This window comes from Anopheles ziemanni, chromosome 3, assembly GCF_943734765.1.
Source record: "Anopheles ziemanni chromosome 3, idAnoZiCoDA_A2_x.2, whole genome shotgun sequence".
Taxonomy (NCBI): Eukaryota; Metazoa; Arthropoda; class Insecta; order Diptera; family Culicidae; genus Anopheles; species Anopheles ziemanni.
This window is the reverse complement of record NC_080706.1, coordinates 10,064,048-10,089,910: the sequence shown is the minus strand read 5'-3', so window position 1 is coordinate 10,089,910 and position 25,863 is coordinate 10,064,048. Positions and strand designations below refer to the sequence as shown.

The following is a 25,863-nucleotide window of genomic DNA, read 5'->3' as shown; positions in this document are numbered from 1 at the left end:
GATTGAAAGTAAGGACTCCATAAGCACGCTCAAACGCTTGTTTGCGCTTCCGTCAAGCGAGCGGCCAACTTGAACGTGTCCCCACAGACAAAATAAACACGAACGAATAAATCACTGGCGCTAGGGGACGAAGTCCTTAGATACGCAAATGTTTGAGTCACTATTGCGCTAGTGTTTAGCAGGTGACCGTAGGTGGAGGAAAAATTCCATCCCCATAGGGCGCACATGGTGGAAAAGAGAGTCTCCAGTCGGGGACTCGTAGCAACTCGACAGTCGATTCGGTTAAGAATTGCATTCGATGGTATGTGTTTGGTGCTACCGGACGACGGAGTATCATTATTTTTCACGATTCACCCCGTCAGGGTCCTGGAGTAGCGGTAGCAAAAAGGAAGGTGAAACTGGTTCGCGTGGGTCCGCACATTTACGAGGACCGTTCGCCGGGAGGTTCAGTTACTCTCGAACCGTTTGCTAAGCAGCACCAAGTTTCCACCAGGACCAACGGACGGAGTGAAGCATTTTGCTGCAAGAATTACTTGCATCATTTGCAAAGTAGTAAAAGTGGTCTTCGTTCGTGCCGCGAGCCACTGCAAACGATCTTCTAGTTTATATAATTTTATAAAACATGCGCTATGATGTGAGAAGGTCAAACATGAAGAGTTGATTTTCGGTAGTGTTTTAGAAGCAACGAAGTTTTTCTTGCACGATTCAAACTTAGATAGGACTTCTGCTGTTGGCAAATTGTTCAAATCGACGCATCGAAAATGCAGCACTTCTGTTGCTGTATGGGCAGCCGAACGGATAAAGTGTCGCCCGGTGAATCGTTCGATGTAGGTATCCATGGATTTCTCAATCCGGTCTTGCATGCCTTGCAAAGCAGTGAAATGCACTAACGCAAAAAGAAACCACACTTTAACCGTCACTGTCGCCACATTGCAGCATTCAAAATCACCCTCGCCGAGGAGCGGCGAGTCGAGCAACATTTTCCAAACCGAACGCCACTGCACGGATATACTGTTCATCGCTATAAAGGCTGCCTTCATTCTAATCCTGGTGAGTAGTGTTTGGCACAAGAAAAAAAATGGAATAAGATACAGATCCTTCATTTGTTTCCACTTGTCTGAGGCATGCTGTAAATAATTGCCGCTTGTTGCCAGTTATCCATGAACGATATAACCTATTGAAATCGGATTGGTGTTTTCCACATTTAATACAAAAAATTGTAAAATACTTACAAAATTTATTTAATGTAAACGGTCAAGCCATAAACTAAACATCGTACTGAAGTAAACAAATCTAGAGGAGTCTCCAAACAAATGTGGTGAAAAGACACCATAAGGACCCCAGACATAGTGGCTAGTCAAATTTTACGAACAGTCTACATGGCGATACGGTTACAAATAATACGCTAATTCAATGAAATACTTGGCGCAACATTGTCATGAGGTTTCTGTTTTTTTTGCCCAAACTCCAGTGTAAAGTGTTTTTACAGTTATCAAAAACATAAAGAAAATGTATTTTTGAATCGATTATAGTATATTACATTGTACTTTAATCAAACAATTTTTTTAGGGAATTTGAAATGTTCCGTATACTGATTTAGGAATTTTACGCACAAGGCATAGGTAAGAACGAAACGAAATGGGTGCGCCTGGTCTTTTACTGATTAGTTTGGTGTATACAGCAATCCCAGTTGGTAATGTGTGATCACATAACGTTGTCGTTAAGTTTATACTTTGTCCTATACTACCACACAAAGGTGTGCGTAAGATCATTATCATTAACTATAACGGCAGGACATGATTGCAGCACCAACAGTGCATTAACATGTCTCAATTGACCATCACATTTGAAAGGACAATAGCGTTGGGACCCTTTTTTCTACTTTTACCAAGTACACTGTCCCTAGTCGTCATTTATCAGTGGACTTCATCTATGTACGCGTCCTTGAAGCCTACGCGAGCACACAATAACCTGACCGTCAGAGGCCAGTTGCCTCATATGACACCTAACCTAGGCCATTGTAATGCAAGCAGCACATTACGAACGAACAGAAATAAATGTTTCACGTTTGTACCACCTTCGTGCCGATGCTGGCCACAATGCACAGCTGGTCCTCATTATCTACTGCATGGCGTTCGGTGATATCTATCGCATAATTAATGGCTACGATGACTGCGCCAACGTTTGCGGACGTGACAACAGGCCGGACCAGAGTCTCCCCTGCAAGGTAAGAGCGGTTGGAGCGTGGGACAGATGTGCAATGATTCATCGCATATGCTGGTTGTCTCTGGTGTCACGGTATTCTAGGGTGCTGACAGGACGGACGAAAAGTTCCTGCTGGTGGAGGAAGCTGGCGGCACGGAGAGTGCACTCCATCGCATGTGCGTTGCGAGCTGCGAAGAAGTTGAGGGCTTGTAAGTAAACGGAAGCGGATGTAAACCGGGAAACAGGAGATTGAATAGAATCATGTTTTACACTTACAGTAAACCGTTCCTGAATCGATGCGTCCGCAAGAACAATCCGACGGAGGAGGTGGCAACCCGGACCGGTCTGCGAAATTTCTTCCAGGAGGTATCGGAAGACCTGGAGGGCTGCTATCGGGAGATGCTTTGGCTGGCGGCGATCGCATTTCTTTTGTCACTGCTCACCCTCCTGCTGCTGCGCGTCCTGCCCGGTCTGATTGTGTGGCTGGTCCTTGCGGCCGTTATGGTGGCATGTACAGCCGGTACGCTCTGGCTGTGGTTCAAGTGGCGCTACGAATCCGAACAACTGTCGGCCTCGGCAGGTGATTCGGCCCGGATGCGAATGAACAACTGGTTGTACTACGCGATTGCGGCCACGGTCGCCACGCTAATCGTGCTACTCGTCATATTGGTGATGCGCAAACGCATCAAGCTGGTGGTGCAGCTTTTCAAGGAGGCCGGCAAAGCGATCGCCAGCATGCCCTTCCTGCTCGCAGAGCCCGTTCTGGTATGTATAAGATCAACACTTAACCGGGGAATGTTTCAGATTTAATCTTTCTGCTCTATTTGGTTTCATAGCTTAAGAAACCAATTTTGTTTGCTAACATTGGGCGAATTGAGTGTGACGAAAAGTTTCCCTCATTAACTGCCATTGCAAAGTAATTTTCCATAGCCAACAATGAATCGTGTTTCAAAGAAGTGTAGGGATATTTATAATGTTAGATTTAAATCATATAATAATGTTTTGTAAAACTGTGATATATTAGGAAATATGTCAATTGAATAGTAATTTGAGCAAGTAATTGCAACCTCTTCCGGGTAGTTTCTAATAACATGACAATAAAAGGGACAGAAACTAAGGAGTTAAAATTTAATAAATATAATTTAAAATGTCATATAATTGTACTAAAAACTTTGCACAATACTAAACTGTGTTGTGAAATAACAGTCTAGCGTATGCATGTGTTCTGCTTATTCCCAAATCTACAATACGATAATTAGACTTTCAGTTTTATTTTAATTTATTTCGTCTCGCTTAAACAGAGGATAGACATGGACATTGGGTGCGTATTATAATTTGACTTCATTTTTAAACATCACTTATCAAGAGCAAGAACTTAAACACTACGAATAAGTCCACCTTATTGGAATACTGATACTTTTGGTTACGTCTAATTGCTTTTCTCTCTTATCAGACATTCGTGACCATCGCAGCGGGGATCGTACTGTACGTGTATTTTACGGTTTGGATCGAGAGCGCCGGCATGTTGGTGGTGGAGAGCAACAACAGCGCCAAATACGTGAAGGACTCGACGATGCTGTTCACCCGTTGGTACAACCTGCTCGCGTTCTTGTGGTTCAGCCAGTTTGTGATTGGTTGCCAGCACATGGTGATAGCCGGTGCGGTGGCCGGGTGGTTCTTTACGCGCAATAAGGCCACCCTCGGCCACCCGATCGCTCGCAGTTACGGCAATCTGGTACGCTACCATCTGGGCACGGTGGCGTTCGGGTCGTTCGTGATTGCGCTGGTGCAGTTTCTTCGAACGTTGCTAAAGCTTTTGATGGTAAGACCCATCTCTCTTCCATCGCTTCGCAAATCTAAATGAATCGTGTATGGTTAATCTAAAAATTGTCTTTAAGCATTCTGTGCGGAATCCACAGAACCGAGTGACATCATTCCTGTTCGACTGCTGCCAGTGTTGTCTGCAGTGCTTCGAGCGGTTCCTCCAGTATCTCACACGCAACGCCTACATCCTTACGGCCATGCACGGCGACCCTTTCTGTCGGGCGGGCCGAAATGCGTTCCGACTGCTGACCAGCAATGCGCTGCGCGTCTTCGCCATCAACTCGGTCGGAGACTTTGTGCTGGTGCTGGCGAAAGTGTTTGTCGTCGTGGCAACCGTGCTGATTGGCATGGAGCTAATCCAACAGAAGCAAGGCATGCACCATCCGTACGTGCCGCTTATATTGGTCGGCATCTTCGCCTATCTCGTGGCGCACTGCTTCATGACCGTCTACGAGGTATTGGTAGGCTGATCCCGCATTGCAGTAAATGTTGTCTAATTGTTTGTTTTTTTTTTTCCACGCTCCTTCACCCTTAGATGACGGTTGATACCATTTTCCTGTGCTTCTGTGAGGACTGCGAGAGCAACGATGGCATTAGCCGGCCATACTTCATGTCCCGCGGGTTGATGGAGTTCGTGCAGAACTCGAAGAAGGCACTTGCCGTCGACAGCCGGACTGCGACCACGAATCAGGCACTGCGCGATGGTAAGGCCTGGACGGCAGCAAACAACAAACCGACGACGGCCGATACGATTCACCAGCAACACCAGCGAGCGACGGCCATTTCGGAAACGGTGGACTGAACGGTTGATCGTAATGTTTATACGTAATGTTTGCGTGTGTGTAATTTTTCTTTGTCGAATCCATATCAATACATACTATATTTTTCTCTTAAAGAAACGACCTGAATGATAGAATATTTTTGTACAGCATATTTTGCGTGAATAAAAAATAAAGTGAAATGAATTTGCAGAAAAAAATCGAACAGACTTTTGTCTTCGCTACTAAAGGCGATAAGAGTGGCCCCGTTTTCCGCGACCACCCCTTCTACGGGGCATCTGCGGAGTCGGTTGCTGATAAATGCCGGGTTGCTGGTTCGACGATATCATGCCGGATGGTCCGGCACCGGAACGATGCGCTGTTGGTGAAAAAAGAAGAAAAAAAAACGCAATCGCTCAGTTGAAGATCATTCGACGGTTGTCATTTCAACGCTACTTACGTCTTCCTTCGTTCCAGACGATTGGAGTTCGTTGCATTGCGGCGCGATTTCCGGGACGACGCCCGCGTCTTCCGGTACTGGTGGTAGTTGTGGTGGTGGTGGTTGTCGTCGTCGTCATCGTCGCGTTTGTACCGACAGGGAAGGTACTCACTCGTGAACGCGTATTACTGCTCGGTGTTTGCAGTACTTCAGCTTCCCGTCCCTCCTCTACCATCTGCAATGAAGACTGCTCCACCATACTGATGTCTTCCACCACTCCATCGGTGGATGCCGTTCCGGATGTGCCACTGACATCTGGTACGTGCTCGATGACCCCTTGCATCGTTCCATCCTCTTCGTCGTCCTCCTCCTCGAGCAGTTCCTTTTCCCGGTCGCGATCGCTCGGGGCGCCACCACCTTCGCCGGACGATGCCTGTGCCTCCGAGGTATTAGTCTCCTCCATCGATGCGACTACGCTGCTCGTAATAGTACCACCGCTGGTCGATTCTGGGATATAACCATGGTCTGCTCGTTAGCCAAATGGGACGAAGAAATCAACGGGGAAGAAGGGAGGGGAGGGATTTAAGGACGAGGACGATCGAGTACATGTACGATTTCAGGAGGAAAAGGGAAGAGAGGGTAGCGAAGCAGGAAAAGACAGAAACAAAAGCAAAACACAGACAACAATCAGCATAAGCCACAAAATAGGGTGAATATTATTGTTTATACTAAATCGTGATCAAAATCTAGTTCAATTGTAACAATTAATATTGAACTGCTGATGAATATTTTCGGCCTTAATTATTTTTTCTAATATACTCGGAGCACAAGTAAGACGATTGAAATAAGTAAAATAATGGATACAAATTTAATGTGTGATTTTCACAACCATTGCGAATACTGACATAGTTTCAAGTACGCCTAACAAGATGGATCAACCCTACTTACCCCCTGTCGTATGGTGTGGCGTAGTGGGAACACTGCGTCCACCACCACTTCCGCTACCACCGCTAGCCGCCTCGTCTAGCTGCGACAGATCGATACGCGTATCATCGATACCGACCGGTAACATCTGCGTATCTATGTTACTGCCGCCGGCACCGACACTCGTCGGCACAACGCCGACAGACTGCCGGCTAGTGGATGTTTCACCGAAGGTGAACCGTGCGTTGGGCACCTGCGGATGTGGCGAACTCACGGCCTCACTGAAAATGAAAGCAAGGTGTAGAATCAGAATGTTCTTCCATCAGTGAAGTATTGGAGGTTTTTTGCTTTATGCGTCTTCCCTTTGAAGACGGCAACGAAAATTTTAAGCTTAAACTGTAAAAGTGGATTAAGTTGGCCACGTAAGGTGAAACAGCACAATTGGAAAATGTTGATAAAAATTTAAATCATAAATTGAATAAGAAACGTCACCTACAAATTAACGAGGGTGGGGCAAAGTGTGATAATAACAAAAAAAAGACACATTTATAGTGAAATAGAAACATAATTCTTGTATGTAACATTTCTAGTTTTTCTTTCTCTCGTTGTTTTTCTCTCTCTCCCTCTGTCTCTCTCTCTCTCTCTTTCTCTATTTGTTAAAAAATATATAGTTAGGCAATTGATTTTTATTGATCGACCGTTTTTCGACAAATCTTAGTTGTCCCTGCATCAAAGTCTAGAAGATACAGTTGCCGTTCGATGGAGTACTGGTTTTAAATCTATTACTTTTATTTCTTGCTTCAAAGAAGAGAACCGAATCTGCGCAGTTTAAATTTACTAGTCTATAGGAATAAACTTAATTTACGACGTATTCTGAAAAACAGTGACCTATGCACAGATTGGCAAATGCTTGTTAGGCTCGATAAAAACGAATCTCTGTGACCTCATTTTTAAATGCTTTTTCATGTTGCTACTACCTATGTCTACGTTCTTATTCATTATCATATTCTAGATAGAAGAGTATTTTGCTTTTTTTTTGTTACTGTAAAATTACCCTCTAATCTCAATCTTTCCTATAGTATCCGGCAAAGATCTATCCTAAACGATCATATTATTTTATAACACATAGAAACCTTACTCGAGTAATTATGCAAGTTTTAAAATGAGTAGAATTAAATTGGACCACTTTTATTGCTATACATGCATGCTCTATGCGAAACCGAAACATACAAACACGTTACGTTAAAAGGACAGTAATTGAAACAACTAATGCTGAGTGCTAATATTTAGTGTGACATATAATTTACATTTTTCCTATCACGTGAACCAATATTATATCTCCAAAGGGTAATTAATACCAATAGGAATGGAACGCAAATTTTAAAAAATGCATCCGTTGATTACTTTTGGTTAAATCATCACCTTGAGATAGTGTTCAAATGCCATGTAAAATACGAAAAATAAAAATCTTATAGTTATTTTGTATATGTACAATAATGTTTGCTAAAAGTTGCAAGATTTTTGGACAACAATTGTTTAATTTGCGTCGAAAATCGAACTGCTGCATTAAAAAAAAACCTACAATGCCAGCTGAAATGAAGAATTAATGGTTTAACTTCGGTTCACACGCAAGCGATTTCTCTTCTAAAATTGAATTAGAATTAGCCTAACGAAATGTGTGGCATCGGGTGCCTTAAATTCTGCCTGTACTCGATTCTTGCTGCTTCCGTATTTCCGCTGCAGAGAAATATTATATTGGAACCTAATGTACCATCGTGATATTCTTTGCATTTGACTTTCGCAGTGTGTGCACGTGGGAAGGCGGCGTTTATACCCACAGCATTCGCGGATTCTTCTTAGCGCGCTACTTTCCTTTCTCTACTATGTCCCACCGACTCTTCATACGCGGGCCTTTCTCGTTCTCTCTTTCCTTCGAGATGTGTCTTACGACGATCTACAACGATGGTTGTGTATAGAGAGAGAGAGAGAAAGAATGAGAGAAGAGAGAGATATAGGTAGATAAAAAATATACGATCATTCTAACAGTACTTCTCACATCGTATGACCGAATAATTCGTAGGGAAAGCAACGCAAACAACGCTTAGACAAATTCTACATCACCCTCGGCTGTGCAAGTACAGCAAATAAGTATATGGAAATGATATTACCGATACACTGAATTGAAACAATGCATAATACCATCAAAGATACTAACTACTAATACTAATTTTTTTAATGTGAATTCCGACTTTCAAATCTTTGATGATACGTTGCATTTTGGACATTTCATTGTTTAATAATTAATTCCATATGAAATGTAAATGAAGAATTTGGATGACTGATGACTGTTTTGTTATGGGATGGTGACGTTTGGGGATTGTGGTGCATGTTGGGGATGGTGGTGCATATTAGGGATAGTGACGCATGTTGGGGATGGCGACGTTCGGTGATGGCTTGGACTTAACTGGAATTAGTTGGTTGCCGGGTACCGCAGTAAGCGGGGATTTGCCGGCACGTACTCAAATTTCAATGAAAGAAGATACATTGAAAAATAAATTGAGCACATTGCCGAACCCACATTGCTTGGTAAAAGGTTTAGAATAAGGATGAACATTCAAAAAAGAAATGATGGAATAATCAATGGAAAATGAATAGGACTAATGGCCCCTTGGGGGAAATGATGCGTCAAAAGACCTCGAAATACAGCGTCAAGACTTTGGTGCGGTGCATGTGTTTCGAATCTTATACACGAATGTGAATATTTTTTGAGTAAGATGTCAGAAGAACAACCAGGCAACAGGTGCAGTGAGCTGCTGCCGGCGCTGGATGAAGTACTCAACGTAAAACGGGCGGCCGTCAAGTTAAGGTGGTTAAATTTGCTTAATATCTCAATGATTCTTACCCATCCGTGCGTCGTGTTACATATAGCGTCGGTGTACTGGGCACGATCCGATCATCCGCACTCTCGTGCTCAAAATTCATCAGCATCAAGTGAGCGGCTTGTTGCTGTTGCCGACTGAGCGGATTCACCACCTGGCGCGTGGCGGCTGGCATAGCGGCGTTGGAAGAACCGGCGACAGCCGATGCCGTTGCTTCTGCCGTACTGGAAGAGGATGCGGCCGCGGAGGGCAGTACAATAGGAGTCCCGCACGATTGACTACCTCCGGAGGAGCCAGTAGTGCTCTGTATATGTGGTTGCTGTGGACCGTCGTTAATCGAAGGACTACCAACAGCGCCGCCGGACGATCCCGAGGTAGTGATGGAGGAAGGACCAGGAAGGACGGCGGCAGTTGTCGCTCCACTGACCGGGTTAGTGGTTGTGGTCGTACTGCTCGTTTCAGCATCGGCCGTCTCCATTGGCTGCTGCTGCTGCTGCTGCAGCTGTAGTTTTACCGACTGAGACGAAGAGGACGAAGTGGACGTCGAGGTAGTTGAGGTGGTTCCGCACGCATTCGGGGCCTCGTTGTCCTCGTCCACGTCCACCTCGTTATTGGCGGATGGTTCGATGTTGTCGTCCTCGTCGATGTCGGGCCCTTCGCCCTCGTCGTACGGACCGGCACCGGCGGCTACCATACCAGAACCTTCTTGTTCGTACGATTCCTCCACAACATAGCCCTGGAATGGACCATCGTCGGCCTCTGCCGTTCCCTCGTCCGCCATGCCAACATCTTCTTCCTCCTCATCGTCATCTTCGTCATCGTCATCCTCCTCATCATCCTCCTCCGAATCCACCACGACTATATCGTCCTCCTGATCACGCTGGGACGATGTTGGAACTTGATACTCGACATCTAGTCCGGATTCACTCACACCCTGCGATACAAGTAGGGGCACACCATGATTAGCATTAGGATTTAACGGATATCTAACACAACAAAGCAATCTCACCTGGAAAACTTCGCCAGCCACTTGGGTTGTCCGAAGACGCTTTTTGGCCGGTGTCGGTTTGCTGGTTGATTGCTGGTGGCCCACGGTATCGGTTGAACTATCGCCTTCGACATCCCGTAGTCGCTTGTGCCCGGCTTGGGTGGTCGTAACAGTGTTGCTAGATGACGCCTATGCAGGAATAGAACATGGTGAAGTATTTAAAACGTTGGTTAAAAATTGAATTCGGTTCACTTGTGAAATGTCAATTTAATTGTCAAAGGTAATCTATGTAAAATAATACAGAAGTCCTTGTATCAACAGTATGTTTAGAATAAAAAAATAGTAATGTGCTTATAGGAATTTCGCGCACTAAGTTGAGAAACTCCAGGAAACTTGATTTTTTTTTTGCAAGTTGATTAACATACCTGTGGGGCAGACAGCACGAGCTGTTGTTGCTGTGCTTGCTGTGGCTGTGAAGATTGCTGTTGCGCTAGCTGCTGCTGAGCTAGGGTTGCTTGATGTTGCTGCTGCTGCTGCTGGTGTTGGGGCTGCTGCTGAACCTGATGCTGCGGCTGACTAACGCCTCCTTCGACCTGTGGCAGCACCATGGCAACCGCAGCTTGTGGCACAGCTTGCTGCTGTGCTTGCTGTTGCTGGCTAGGATCAGTGCTGCTGCTGCTTCCCATCTGCGCTACGCTCTCTCCCTCGGCCATGTGGGACGTGGAAGTCGAAGACGACGAGCTTTCGGCCGCATTGGTAGACGTAGTAGCCGTGCCCATCGGCGGTACGGCTGCCACGGCCACGCTGGCAGAGCTCGTTGCTGGCATGTAGTCGGTGTGAGAGCTTGTCGGAGACGAGGAGGCCATCGATTCGTTCAGATTGCTTCCGCTACCACCACTGGTGGTGCTGCTGCTGCTTGTCGCTGTTGCGCTATGCACCTGTTGCTGCGGAGGCACGAGGGCTGTGGTGACTCCGCAGGTTGAGGCCGGCACAACAGACCCTGCAGCGCTCGGTCCACTGCCACTTCCAACGGCGGACGATGGTCCACCAGAGACGACGACGCTACCACTGGTGGCACTGCTGCCGGTAACGCCACTGTTGGCCCCCCCTTGGACGGCTATCGTACCCCCCGTTGACGAGGAGCCCGACACCGTCGAAAGTGTTCCCGTAGTGGACGCGCCACCCGAGGACGCAGCAGCAGCAACCGCCGCCACCGCCGCTGCCGTCGCCGCGGAGGATGTAGAGGACGAGCTCGAGCCCTGCACAATAGCGACATTGGTGGTGCTCTGGCTGGTCGGCAGAACGGCCGCCGTACGACTGCCCACTGCCATTGGGCGAATGCTGGCCAGAGGCGTTTCACTGACACGCCGTGGTGTGACGGCCGCTGATTGCTGGTTGCTTGGTCCGGCCATCGGCTTCACGTTCGCTGTCCGGACGCTTTCACCTACCGGCTTCTCCGACGATCCGGCTCCGACCGCGCTCGTGCTCGGTTTGGCCGCCTGCTGTAGACCTAGCTGCCGGTTGAGCTGGTTCAACCGAATCACCAGCTGCTCGTTTTCGCGACTCAAGCGCGCGATTGCTTCCTTGCTCTCCCGGTCCGCATCGGCAGTGTCCTTCTCGTAGCGGGACATGTGCCCCTCGTACTGTTTCTTCAGCAGTTCGTTTTCCTCGCGCAACTGTTGCAGCTGCACCTTCGCCACGTTGAGCTCACGAACCGCTGCTTTATTCTGGTCCGTAATGCTGTCGATTCGAGACTTCGCTTCATTTAGCAGCGCCTGACTACGGTCGGCTTTGTCCAGTTGGGCACGCAGCAGTTCGTTCCCTTTCTGGAGCGTATCGACTTCTTCAACGGCCGTTTCCAGTTTTTTGCGTAGAACATCCATCTCCGCCGCCGTCGTCGACGCTCCGCCTACGACATCCGATTCAGCACCACTAACAGCCGCCGCTGGAACCGTCGTCGTTGTGGTTTTCTCGACCGAACTACCGCCGCTTGCCTCCTTCTCGTCCACCTCCTTCTTGAGTTCGAAGTACGAGTCCTTGTAGCGCTTGGCAATCTTGCGAATCTGCTGCTCCTTGTTTCTCGCGTCCGCCAGTTGCTCATCCTTGGTCTTCAGCTCGGCCTTCAGCGACTCGATCTCGCCCGTCAGCTTAGTGGATGCCTGGGAGATGTCTCTCTGCAGGTCGATTTCGAGCTTTTTGATCTTCTCGTCTCGAGCCTCCAGCTGCTTGGTCACGTTGGCCAGCTCCGTCTCGAGGCGCGCCCGATCCTGCTTGATAGCGCTCAGCTCGTCGTTCGCCTGCTTCAGCTGCTCCTTCTCGGCCATCAGCATCTTGGCCAGATTCTCGCGCTCCGTCTGCATGCGCTTCCAGTCATCGGGATTGGTTTTATTCGAGCGCTCGATCAACAGATTCGCCCGTTGGCGCCAACGGGTTGCTTCGATGCGCAACGACGCATTGTCCTTGGTGGCCGACTCGAGCTTAACCGTCAACTCGTTGACTTTCTCCTTTAGCGGGTCTAGTGTTTCCTGAGCCAGCCGCAACTGCTCCGTCTGTGCCCGAAGCTCCTGTACCAGCCCGTCCCGCTCCTCGCGTAACACTCGGTTGCTGTCGGTGATGGCGTTGTACGTTTCCATCTTGCGCAGAATCTCCTCGTGCTTCACGACGGTCACCATGCCTGTGTCCGTTTTCTCCCGCGCCTCAGCCAGCTCCGCCTGCGCATCTTTGCACTTCTTCTGGAACATCATCAGCTCCGACTGGATGCGCACATTTTCCGACCGAAGCAGCTCAAACCGGGCGACGGCGATGTCCTTCTCTTTGCGCAAATACTTGATGATGAGCAGCAGCTGCTCGGCGGACTGCTTTTCTTCTTCCGTAAGCGAGCGGTTTAGCACTGAACAGTCCGCACCGCCACTCATCGAATCATCGGCTCCTCCTCCAGCCGTCGGCGATTGGGTGGCGTTGGCCGCGGTCACCGACAGCCGAGTGCTGAGACACTGAATCTGATCGTGCAGTACCGCATTTTGCGAGTTCAGATTCTCTAGCCGTTCCTCGAGCTGCGTCATTTCGGTGCGCAGTAGCTGCTCGCGGTTCGACCAACCTTCTTCGCCCACCTTGAGTCGCTCGATCGCCTGATCGCGTTCCTGAATCAACTCGTTAAACTGCGCACGATTACGCTTCATTTCTTGCTTGATGTCCGTGAGCTGGCGAATGTCGTCGGAGTGCTGCATCATCTCGGTCGAATACTTGTTTTCCGCTTGGGTCACTTGTTCCATAAGCTGGTTGCACCTCTCGCGCATCTCTCGCATCTCGCGGTTCTGCTCCGCCAGCTTCTCCAGTGAATCCTTCAGTTCCAGCTGGACCTTATGCAGCTCCGTGTCCTTGTCGCTCGAGGCGGTTAGCTGGGCATCGGTGAGCTTCAGTGATACCTCTGTCTTGAGCTCATTAACCTGGGCAGTCAGATCTTGTTCGCGCTTCCGCAGCTCGGCCTCCGTCGCGTGGCTAGCCTCCTGTAAGTTTCTATACAGATCGTGCAAATCCTTAAGCTCCTTTTCGGCCGATTCCGAGAGATCCGCGTACTGCTTCACGTGCGCCTTCGACGTCGCAAGCTCGGCCAGCGTTGACTCTAGCTCCACCTGGCGCTCGTTCAGCTGCTGCTCGAGTTCGCGCACCTTCCGGTTCGCCTTCGTGACGGGATTGTCTTCGTCGTTCGGTGACAGAGTTTCCTGGAGCTTGCGCTGCAGCTCGTCTATTTTGCGCGCCTTTATCTCCAGGTCGTCGCGGGCGTTCTTCAACTCCACCTGCACCGTTTCGGCGATGGCAATCTCTTCCTCCATGCGCTGCCGGGCCGTGTCGGCTTGGCGCTGCAGGATGCTGGATTGCTCCCGGAACCGATCTTGCTCCTCTTGCAGTCGATTCCGCAGAGCGGAGCATTCACGCGACATTTCGTCCATGCGAGACTCCAAGCGCAACCGACCCTCGTTCTCCGAGCGCTCCATGTTCATTTTGATCATCTCGAGGTTGTTTAGCAGCAGGTTCTGATTTTGCCGCTCGCGGTTGAAAATTTCACGTTCACTTTGCAGTCGAGCCTCGCTACCTTTAAGGATGTGGCACTCCTGCTTAAGGTTCTCCAGCTGAACCTCGGCGCGCGCCAACTTTGACTGAGCGCTCATCGTTTCGTTCTGGAGGTACATGATTGATGCCTCGTGCTTCGCGATGGTTGTCTCGTAATTTTTGTTGCGCTCCTCGAGCGTCTGGATTTGGGTCTTGTATGTCGCAATGTTCTTGACCATCATGCGGTTTTGGTCGGTGTTGAACTCGATCGTACCCATCAGTTTCACGTTCTTTGAGGTGAGCTCTCGAATTTCGCCGCGCATCTGATCGAACTGCTCGTTCAACATCTTGTCGTTCGTGAGCTTCTCCCGTCGGTACGTCTCGTACTCGTCCTTGAGCGTGCCCATCTCCTTCTGCAGCTCCTTTAGCTTGCCGTCGAGCTCCGTTATCTTACGCTCCTTTTCGGCAATAAGCGTAGCGTTTGCGGTCTGGTTCACTGTTTGGCCAACAACGCCAGCCGAGCTGCTATTCGCGAGCGGTACATCATCGACACCGTCCATCATCATGGTAGAGTCGCCACCACCGAATGAATTCGCCCCATTCATGTTCATGCTTTGTTGGCCCGCCTGGTTGTAGCTGCGCATCGCGTCATGGTACATTTTTTTGTATCGGTTACTCTGCTGGCTGTAATACTCCACCATCTGCTCCTGTTTTTCAATCTTATCTTGCTGTTGTTCGATGCGCCGATTGCATGCCTCCAGCTTCGTCTCGAATACAGCCGTACTCATCGAGTGCCGTACTTTGTTAGCTTCCGCGACCTGCTCGCTGAGATCGCGCACCACCAGCAACAATTTCAGGTATTGTTCGTGCATCTCTTCGATTGTGCTGAACGTGACCATCGTTTTCGAGATCATGTCGCTCATGTCGATGTTGCCCGAGATGTTCAGCAGCTCACCGATGGACACATCATTAACCCCCCGAGAGAGTGCCTCCTCGTGTAACAAATTGCACACCTGGCGACTGAGATCTTTTCGCTCAATTTTCAGCTTCTCGATCTGGCCCTCCTGGTGACGGATTTTGTTTTCCATACGCGACCCCTGCTCGCGCATCTCACCGGCTTCTTGGATCATTTTGTTTACTTGCGCTATGAGCTCCTCGTTCATTTCCTTGAGGTTCAAGTTTTCTGTCTGCTGGCGCGCCATCATCGGTGCCTTCTCCTCCAGTTCCATTAGAATGTGCTCAAGCTGCATCTTCAGTTTGCTACTCTCCTTCTGCTCTTTGTGCAACAGTTCCGACGTACGCACGTATAGCGAGTAAACTTCCGTCAGCGACATGCCCGACTTGAGCATCCGGCTCGTGGCGGCTGCCGTTGGGGCCAGCTGTTCGATCGCATGTTCCAAATTTTCATCCTTTGCAGCCTGCAGCAGCTCGTTCGCAACCTTCAGCTCCTGCTGCATTTCGCGGATCTGGGACTCCTTTTTCTCAAGCGCATCCGCGTGGTCCTGTGCGAGCTGCTTGTTTTTCGTTTCCCAATCACCGCACGATTTGGTGGCCTCCTCCAGAAGCTGACGCAGCTCTGTGATATACGACTCCAGCTCTTTGACCTGGTTTTGCGCATCGTCTTTGTCCTGCTGGAGCAGATTGCACAGGTTCGTCTGGGAGTCGATCTGCTTATGGTATGTTTCCAACATGGTGGACGACTCATTGGATAGGTGCATGTTTTTGGCTGCCAAATCATCCACCTTCGACAAGAGCTCGCTATTCCGTTCCGTTAGGTGTGCGATCGTTTTGTTCGCGATCTTCAGTTCCTCGATTTTTTCCGCCAGCTTCGTATCGACCGTGAGCGATTGGATGTTTTTCTGATGACGCAGATTTTGCAGATCATGCATTGCGGCATCCAGGTCTTGGGTTAGCTTCGCGATGTGGTTGTCGCGCATCGACATCTCCCGGTCCATACGTTTCTCCTTGTGCTCGAGCGAATGCTCCTTGCTCTTGATTTCATCCAGCTTGGCAAGCGCCGCGCACTGTTCGATGTGGGACGCTTTGAGTTTCGCCTCCAGCGACATGACATCCGCCTGCAACCGTTCAACCTCGATCGTCTTTCGCTCGACCACACTGAGCAAGGTGTTTCGTTCGGTGACGGCCTCATTGCGCTCATGGCGGAAGCGGGCTGTTTCCTCATCGTTGCGCGCGAGCCTTTCCTTGGTTTTACTAAGCTCTAGCTTCAGATCGTCCAGTTCAATGCGCAATTCCTTGACGCTCTGCTGGGAGAAGTGGTATTTGGACGATTCGTCTTGTACCTTCAGGGTGAGTTCGTCGATTTTCTTTTCATTTTCAATTTTTAGTTTCTCTAAAAAAAACGTAAAGTGTATTTAAAAAAAATGATTCAGTTGATCTTCAGTTTACAAAATTTCGGCACTCAACATAACCTCACATTTTACCCAAACAAACCAAGAACCTTATTCGCAACATAACCAAACAAATTTGCACACTCTCTAGCCTCTTGCCGAGTTTGCAGGTAAAACTAATCTAATAATGATAAATATTCAATACTGCCCAGCCGAAAATGCACTTACCCAGGTCAGTCTTTCGCGTTTCGAAAAGCGCCTTTGCCGTAATGAATTCATCAATCTTCTCCTTGTAGTCATCCTCTATCTTCTTGGCCGTTGCGTCGGGTATAGCTTTCAGTTCTTCGGTGCTTAGAATCGAACGCAACACCCCGGGGGTGGTTTGGTCAACCTCCATTGTTAGGGTACCAAACGAAGGATCTTGCAGAAAGGAGTTTCACAGTAAAATGTAAAAAAAAAAACTTGACAGACAGATGGAATGCCGCAACTGAAGCCTTTCAAACAATGGATCTGTGTCTATCCTGATGTCTATCCTATTTGGCGAAGGAAAGGATTCCCAGTATATCCTGGGCTACACGGTCAGTTTGGTGCTGGCCAAAATTTTATTGTCCATACACTATTCGACGTATTAGCAATTTACTGTGTCGGGTAATATTTTACTTCCATGTCAAACGCTCATGAACACTCACACACACGTATATACATCACACACGAAAGCTAGGCAAATCCGTAGGTACGAATATTTTAGCAGGACTTCGATAGCAGTATTTATTGAGAATTTCAACCTAATTTCCGGGAAAATGAAAGATTTCGTTTCTATTACCGGAACTCTATTGTCACAATAAACCCAAGCTACCACCGATCACTCCTTTTTCAGTCGCAAAGTTTTCGTGAAATTAAGGCGCACGCGCTGCTAATGAGTGAAGTAACTTGTTTTTTTCAATGATTTCTTAATAGAAGGACGCCTTTTCAGTGCGTTTTTCGTCTTTTCAAACTTAGAAACGCGACCCGACGAAAAATGGCGTTGCTTCTTACCGCGGTGCGAGATCAGAAGGAAATGACCGCAGCTAGCGTTGGCAGATCGGGATGCGGTCGGAAGATTCGAAGACTTGATTCCTTGTCGGATTCAATCGGACTAGATCCGAAATGGCGGATTTGAAGCAGTTCAGTTTTGTTCGAAGCGATTCGGACTGGATTCCATTCTAATGGTTTCCTTTTCTTTTAACATCAATAAAGAATTTTCCGTTTAACCATGTTAAACGTCTCGAGTGTAGAACATAGAAACTCAAAAGATTGAATTCCTATTAGACTCAATATGATACTTTTGGAACTTGACTCATATTTGTTTGAAATCGATTTCAACTCGATTCGAGCTTATTTATACATTTATACTCCGGGGTGTCTGAGTTTCAATGCCTGCGGTGAACAGTGTTTCGTTTCGTAAGCGGTTTTTAACTATCATCAGAACAACTTACAACGGCGGACTTCGACCGTATGTTTTTCTTCGAAAAACAGCGGAAAATTGATTAGAAAGATTTGAATGTCCACCAGGATTTGATTTTCCCACCACTAAACATGACCCTCGTTTGACAGCGATGTTGTGCGCGCCGACAGACATAAAAAAAAACAAAAAAAAATAATGGCTGGCAAATAGAACCTGGCACAACGAATATATCTAAATAGTTTGAAAACGATCGCATTTAGAAGTTGTTAGGGTCAATGGGAATTTAACCATAAATTAATTGCTCATCTTGGGTGCTAGAATTTAGACTCACCTGAGTATTAATCTTGTAAAACCAATTATGCTGAAAGATCGCGATATAAAGCGCACACAAAGAAATCTTGGTATGCTAAATACAACAAAAACATTAATTTGAATATCGTGATATTTCAAACAATTTTCTACGGTTTAAAATATCACAAACCGAATAACTCAAGATATTTCATACGTTTATTAGTGGCAGAACCGTTTCAATTTTGTTTAACAAAATTGATATCTTATTCCGTTCTGGTGTCGATGGCATCGTTTGAAGATATCAAAAAGCGTAAGTACATTTTTAAATGTTTTCCTTTGAAAAATATGGAATACATTTGGGAATATGCCTTCCTGAAGCATTGCACCACAGTACATCCTTATTTGATCGGATGATCACGACTATCGATAAACCATAATTGCAATTGTTTTGGATGAAGCTATAGGTATGACCATGAATAGATATGCTCAATAGCATATGTAAATGGTATGCCGTTGTACGATAAAAATGAATCATTTGATTTATGGTATAAGCTGTCTTACAACGATGAGAAACTGTCATGGAGCATCCACATCATCTATGAGATCAAGCGATTGATATTAGTCAACCAGTAAAATCACACATTCTTAGTGATATTTAGTTCTCCTTTCAATTTGTTGCAGCCAATTAAGCGATTCAGATGTGGATGCTCCGTTACAATAAGCTTAAGAGATGCGTTGTTGGTTTAGTTCAAATCAAAATTCTAAAAAGTGGTATAAGGAATTTCTACCGCTGGTTTACCCTCCGTTACCAACCAAATGGATCCTGTTGATGCATTTTTCAGTAAAGGAATAAGTTCTTTGGCTACATGCTCCGCTCTAAAACAAAAAGAAAATCAGAATTACGATTGTTTCGAGCTAAGTTTTAAAAATTAAAGGCTTACTTTTGTGTTGCCACTGCCTTATCCATCTCTTTGGCCTCATCGTATGCCGGTAAACCACGACCACGCGTTTCTTCCTCGGAGGTTTTCTCAATAGGTCCCGGGCAATAGGCGAAAACTCGGACATTGCTGTTTTGGTAATGAAAGGGATCCCCGCAAGCTTTGGTCAGACCGATAATTCCGTGCATGGTAGCCGTGTAAATAGGTGTCGAGATTTGCGGCTGTATGCTAGCACTGGATGCAATGTTCACCACGACGCCACCTTTGTGTCCTCGCTGTTTGCACATGAACTTTTGAGCCAATAACGTGCCGCGGATGACACCATTGAGATTAACGTCGACTTCAAGCTCCCAAAAGTTATCGTTCATCACCTTAGCATTGTTTATCACAATATCAATGCCTAGGAACTTACATAAAATGTACTCAAACGCTTCTGCGAAATATTAAATAAATAAACATATTACATTTTAACGCCAGTTTACTACTCCATATTTCTTACCTTCGAAATCTAAGCAGTCTGTAACGTCACAAGTATAACATACTATGCGGTTTCCGTACAGTTTTCCAAGCTCTTCCACTACCTGTCTTTCTGCATCTTCGTTTAAATCGCAAATCAGTACCTGGTGTATAAAACATGCGTTAAAACTAGTAACATGAATCAAAACCCAACTACTGTGGATCACCTTTGCGCCATGCTTCAACAATTGCTCGCAGATAGCCCTTCCTAAACCGGTAGCTCCACCGGTCACGAGCGCGACTTTGTTTTCCAACTCCATAATAGCTGCTGTCCTGCGCTTTAACGCCCCCGTCCTTTTAGGAGAAATACACATATCAATGTTAGGTTATGTCCGTTGGAAATTGTAATTCCACCGAAAAAAGAATCCTCACACTCCTGCGGAAGTGTGGAGACACACCCCAAAACAAAGAAGGTAACAATTGCACTTCATAGAGTATTTTGGGCTGTTTAGACTGTGTAACTACTAAAAGAAGGTCGATGCATTTGAGAAACTAAAATGAAACTAATTTTCAGCCGAACTGTCTGCTTTTATACTAGGAGGGTCGCTCTTTTCTTCACCATGCACCACGAGAAAATGGGGAATGTATTATCCGTGTGCCTTTATCCCTAAACCTACCTATGTTTTGTGATGGTTGTTGGGGAATACAGCTAATTATCTATTCACAGTCTAAGGAGATCAAGCCTTTTTCAATTATTCTCATCAATTCAGTAGAGATTTCTTTTAGCTTTGGAACACGAAAAGGTTTGTGTTGACTGAGTGCTGACATTTAGAAAACAAATTGGCAACACTGAGAAGGTGTAAACGAAAACCTAGTTTATGTAGCTAGGTCAGAATTATAAAAACAGTAACTAGTTACAGAAAGTAAAATAAAGTGGGTAAACTAACGATTAGGTTCATCCAGACGACAGCAATGTTTCTCGGCAATGTTGACGTTTATCGAATTCGTACACGATTTCGTTGTCTGTATGTGTGTGCCAAGCAACATTGCCGTACGAATTGACGAGCTATCCATGGGTCGATGGATAAGCTGGAAACATTGACGAGCAATGTTGATAGCGATCCGTTTGGCATTCAACAAGGTAACGAAGCTAAGCTATATCCTGTACGAACCTTAAGTAAATTATTAATTAGGACGAGTCAGTTTCATTTTGGCAAGTGTTGGTTCAGTTTTTCTAGCATGCCACTAATTAAATTCACTTTTGTGGTGTTAACTAGTTACTATTTGTTGTTACTATCTATTGATACATATTTTACCAAGATAACTATATGCCATGACAAATGTTTAGAAACCTTGAACATTGTTGGAAACATTGATGAACATTGATCGCCATCGTATGGACAGAATCCGCCATTTTTGCACATGGCTGACAACCATGTTTGAATGTGTGCGAAAGATTGCCATCGTCTGGAAGGGCGTATTCTCTTACTCCATACCAAGATGATTAAATACAATATAGTGTGTATTTATCTTGTTCCATACAAACACTCATCATACTCGGGGTCCACACTACAGCGCGACGTCGCCTGACAGGAGCTGAACTCCATATAAAAAAAACCTTGCGCGATGTCGCGCGAATCGCGCTACCGAGTAACACGCTTTCCAGACTGCACCGTCGCGTAAGGCAGCGCTCTGTGAACAGTCCAACAAACACGACAAACACGACAATGTTCGAAGGGTGCTCTGCGAGTTGTCGTGAAGAACTGTCACTCATCCCAGCAGCAAGGTAGCAGAATAAACAAGGTATATACAGTTTCACCGTGGGATACAGCCCTGCACGACAAAATCAAACTGTTTTGTTCTGTGTCGTGTTTGTCTGACATGTTCGATGCAGGTTGACAGAGCACCTCCATACGATTGCTTGGGTTTGATCGTTTTTTTTTTGTCGTGTTTGTCGTGTTTGTCTTGTTCGATAGCTGACAGAGCGCTGCCTAACGCGACGTCGCCTGACAGGCGCAGAACTCCATGCAAAAAAAACCTAGCGCGATTCGCGCGACATCGCGCAAGGTTTTTTTTATATGGAGTTCAGCTCCTGTCAGGCGACGTCGCGCTGTAGTGTGGACCCCGAGTAAGAAAAAATAATCGGAATAGCTATGGTCTTTAAAAATTGAGAAGCTAGGTAGTTGCTTTACCGCACATACCTAGCTGCACAAACTCGGGTGTCACCATCCGATTACACCCTCCTCACTACACCGCAGGCGAGTTAAGGTTCTTTTATTTTTCTGTTGCGTACGGTCACTCATCACTCAAAAATTCAGTATATTTCTAAAAGTTAATCTACCCAGTGTTTAAATCGAGTAAACTGAATTCCTTCTCATCGTATCTATATCGTCTTGCATCGTAACAAATTCGATTCCCATCGTATCTGCAGCGAGTCACATCGAGTTTAAATAGATCCGGAACAACTCTAAATCAAATCGAGTCCCAAACGAATCAAGTCTGATTCGAAACCGTCAAATGGGATCCAATCCGATAGAATCCGTGAAGGGAGCCAGTTGCTAACACTAGTTCTCTTTCAGTTAGTTGCAGCGCGTTGCTTGTAAAGTATCATCGTCTCGAGATGGATTGCTAGAGCAGCATCGGTGCATTGAATTCGCAAGTGAAATACATGAATTGTGCAGCTATGCAGTGAAATAAAGTGAGGGTCAAATCGACTCATAGCGATGTAATGAAAAATACTCCGTGCATTCGGTTGTTATGCTAATATTTTTTGTCGATTTTCGTAAGCATTCGGTCGAAGCACGGCGTTCCTCTGCGAGGGCGTCATCCTTTCGAAGCAGTGCATGGTGATTTTCTCAAGTAAAAGAAAACGGAATTCGACTGCTTGAGCAATACTAATGTTTTCTCTCGTTCGATTTACATGCTGTAATATTTTCTCTTTGCGTTTGGATCGAATTTTGATGAAATTTTTGTTTGTTTTGATTGATTTCACGGTTGCTGCATGACGAGTAGTGTGTCTGTGTGAAAGTGTGTGTTCAGTGCAAAGAAGGATACCTCGACCAGTAAGCAAGTTAATCAATTCTTACTGGTTTCTTCTGCGGGCGCCGTGAATTTGTGCCGGGAAGCAATTTCGGTGCCTATCGGTCGTTGTACTTTGCAAAAGTTTACACTAGCCTCTGCCAGGCAATGCGCTTGATTGTTGACGTGGTATCGCTGATGGCCTAGAGTAGAGCAACAGCTTCTCCTCAGAAGAGGGCGCCAGAAATTCGGACCAAATCGTAGCAAACAGATGCCAGCATACAAAGTGCGGTTTGCCAGACTACAGAACTTAGGCCAAGGATTCAGTTTAGCTTTGGCGATAACTTACATAATCAGCGAGACTGTGTCCGGAATCCTGTGGGATTCCCTTGCAGTACGGTACCTTTTCTAAAGCGATTGGAGTACAGCTGGCAGCTTAAGAGCTGCCATCTAGGACAAAAAGGAAGGCAGTAGCAGCCTGAGGGCGGCAAGACAATTCATTACGTTCTAGATCGCGTTCAAATCTGCATCAGTGAGAAATGCTACGATGTCCGTGTGTCCAGCAGCGGTGCGATCAGTTGCCTTTATTAGTGACGGCTCTGTGTCGGTGGAATTTTTTTTACCATTTCTGTGCCGTTTAATCCCTAAGCTGACGTGTGTTAAAGGTAAATTATTGATTTCCTATCGTGCGCGTTGAAGAAAAGTGTGTTGGAGAAAAAAGGCAGCACGCGTTAGCTGAAGGTGGCCTGGTTCCATACATCTGTGTGGTGAAAAGTGCACGAGTTTTCCCAACCCGCAGTAGCGTGTCCCTGGGGTGGGACCGAATGATGCATCTGACGCCAGTGCAAAGTGTTGTGAATGAGAAGGAAATTTTGTGAATAACGTAAGTTTGTTTTTCACGTTGCTGCTCAATGAAGCATCAATCGGAGTCGGTCGTATTGCGAAAAAACGTATCATTCGCGAAAATCGATCAATAGTGCCACTGTGGAGTGGCTTCACACCCCGTTGTTCGGTTAGCGAGATTCGACGAGCCCAAATTTCCTCCCAGCAATTCGTGTACCGAAGTGAGCGTGGCACGTTGTTGATTCCCAGTTCGGGACGCCCACATTCTTGTGGATAGATTCAAGGTAAGTGTAGTGGATTTTGTGTGGACTCTCCCGCCAGACAATCTGTGTCCCTTTCCGGTGGGTCCCCCCCGGGTTGGTCGTTCGTTCCAGGGGTGGACATAGTAGGCCACCATGCGAATGGAACATGTTGCTTTGGTCGAAGCAATACAATATCCTCGATCACTGTGCTTCTTATTTCACCGCGAAAAGCAAGCGGTGCAAAAACGGTGTGTTGCTTTGGCCGGGAGAAAATCGATACGATGAAATAAGGTTTCTATTTATTCTTCCTTCCTTTGCCCCGTGCCGCACGGCGTCTTTGCTTCGTTCCCCTCCCGCCACCACCTTTCCTGGGGAATGCTAGCATGCGCCTTCCCCATTTGCTTACCCCACAACGCTACTCTCGGGCCCCGATTCCATCCAAAACGGAAGTCTGTCGCTCTCTTTGGGGGAGAATCGCAGAAGCTCACTCTTCCGCGAATGTGCCACGGTGGGGAGAAATGTGGACGACTTTTCTAGAGAGAACGCTATACAACAAGGGGTGCACAACTTTTGAGTGAGATGTTAATTTAAGGACAGTTTGGAAAAATAATAGTACTCTATGATTATTGTACAATTTTCAAGCTTGCCGTTGAGTGGTAATTTACGAAGATTAATAATGTTAATCTTATGTTTCTGATGAACTATAAATTTACTTGAATTTGAATCCCTTCGCAGGTATACGGGAGATAGCAGGACACTACTTTTAGTAATTTATCCACTCAACTTTGTTCCCCACATGTCGGTCTAGAGCTTGCAATGCACGTATGTTGCTAATGCACGGACTCATGCATTCTTTACAACGGGGAGAGGGTAAGTTTTCGGAGGGCATGATGAAGTCTTAAAGTACGAGGATTCACTTAACGACGGTTAACGGAGGCAAAGTTGTTTATAAACGTCGGGTCACAACAATCTGTTGCTGCTGATAAGCCACACTGGAACATTTGCATCACTCGAAAGAGTCAGTCACGTGGCGACCCGCTGCCCGCGGTCTTTTCTCACGTTCGTGACTTCTCCCGTGATTGATTAATTTAATTTTTCAATCCCACCGAAACGACGACCTCAAAGTGCACGAATTGATGATTAATGCAAGCAGCGAGAACATGTGAACATGTTTAATCGTTTCTGGAGGTCAACTCGCAAGGGATGCTATTTTTAGCATTTTGCTTCATCAAGTTCTGTATGAATCATGCTGATTTGTCTGTTCTGGAAAAATCTCGTTGGTGTGCTGTTGGAAAAAAAATGACTGCAGTAATAAGCTGCCATCGTAGATATTCACCTAAAATATACCGTCACCGTTACTCAACCTAACAAAAAAAATCATCGTTGTCTTTTTTCATTGTAGATAGTTTATAGCTATCGAGGAAACAGTAACAGAAGTTTTGAGTAGAGCTTTTGCCAAGTATTGGCGATCTCTTCCTTATGTACTGTAAATACATCTGACAAAAGCGATGCCTAAAACAACTTTAGCGAGATAGAAAGTCGAAGACAAATTAATGAATTATCTCATCCATCCATCGGACGAATGACTCCAGGTTTACGCCAGTTTGCAGATTGTTGCACCAGTGCGAGTGCATCACCCACGTCATCGCCCTTCGGCGTTCTGTCGTGTTGACCTAGTTTAATAAATAATGAAAATTGCAATTGCCATCAAATAATCCTGCTGGATTCGTCGCATAGTGCCTGCCGCACATACCAACCATGAATATTAACCCTTCCTATGCTCGGGCCGGCGTGGGGATACTGTTGGAAGTTGCATATCCCTGTTCGGTTGCCAAGTTGCGCTGTTGGAGGGATTCTTTTTTTTTAAGCAGTATGTTCGCAAAAGGACCACATCAAGGATCCTGCAGCATCCTGTTCGGAGTGGTGTCATGAAAACTTTATGGGGATTATCCGGACGATGATCAAACGTTGAACGTGAACCGGTTGGCAGTATGATGGTTATTGCTGTGAATTTATGAAATGCATAATTAATGCTTGATGAGTACTGCTGTAAGATACCAATGTCTTTTTTTCTAATCGATATTTACCGGTGATTTTCGAACTTTTGAATTGAAAATTTATATGTTTGAATACATTAATTTTCTTCAAAAATGAAACTGTTTATCTAACATGATACGAGATCTGCATCCACATGATACTTTTGACCTATTATTAAG

General features: G+C 46.2%; 3 protein-coding genes across 3 annotated transcripts; 1 reads left to right on the top strand and 2 right to left on the bottom strand.

Moving 5' to 3' along the window:
* Window positions 1-761: 761 nt before the first annotated feature.
* Window positions 762-4,831, top strand: LOC131284032 (choline transporter-like protein 1). The gene is made up of 8 exons (XM_058312885.1): window positions 762-827; window positions 937-1,050; window positions 2,108-2,227; window positions 2,308-2,414; window positions 2,484-2,970; window positions 3,659-4,027; window positions 4,104-4,484; window positions 4,565-4,831. Exons 1-8 carry the CDS (start codon window positions 762-764, stop codon window positions 4,829-4,831), a joined length of 1,911 nt encoding a protein of 636 aa, XP_058168868.1.
* A 201-nt stretch (window positions 4,832-5,032) lies between these two features.
* On the bottom strand, window positions 5,033-16,837 carry LOC131284030 (nucleoprotein TPR). The gene is made up of 8 exons (XM_058312884.1): window positions 16,644-16,837; window positions 11,081-16,417; window positions 10,443-10,987; window positions 10,039-10,206; window positions 9,053-9,963; window positions 6,175-6,431; window positions 5,248-5,751; window positions 5,033-5,166 (listed from the first exon to the last, which is right to left on the bottom strand). The coding sequence occupies exons 1-8, from the start codon at window positions 16,810-16,812 to the stop codon at window positions 5,033-5,035; spliced, it is 8,025 nt and encodes a 2,674-aa protein (XP_058168867.1). The 5' UTR covers window positions 16,813-16,837.
* Window positions 16,838-18,856: 2,019 nt separating this feature from the next.
* LOC131287319 (15-hydroxyprostaglandin dehydrogenase [NAD(+)]-like) lies at window positions 18,857-20,261 on the bottom strand. Its single transcript, XM_058316358.1, has 5 exons — window positions 20,222-20,261; window positions 19,772-19,882; window positions 19,588-19,708; window positions 19,092-19,521; window positions 18,857-19,026 (listed from the first exon to the last, which is right to left on the bottom strand). Exons 2-5 carry the CDS (start codon window positions 19,862-19,864, stop codon window positions 18,912-18,914), a joined length of 759 nt encoding a protein of 252 aa, XP_058172341.1. The 5' UTR covers window positions 19,865-19,882; window positions 20,222-20,261; the 3' UTR covers window positions 18,857-18,911.
* Window positions 20,262-25,863: the final 5,602 nt, after the last annotated feature.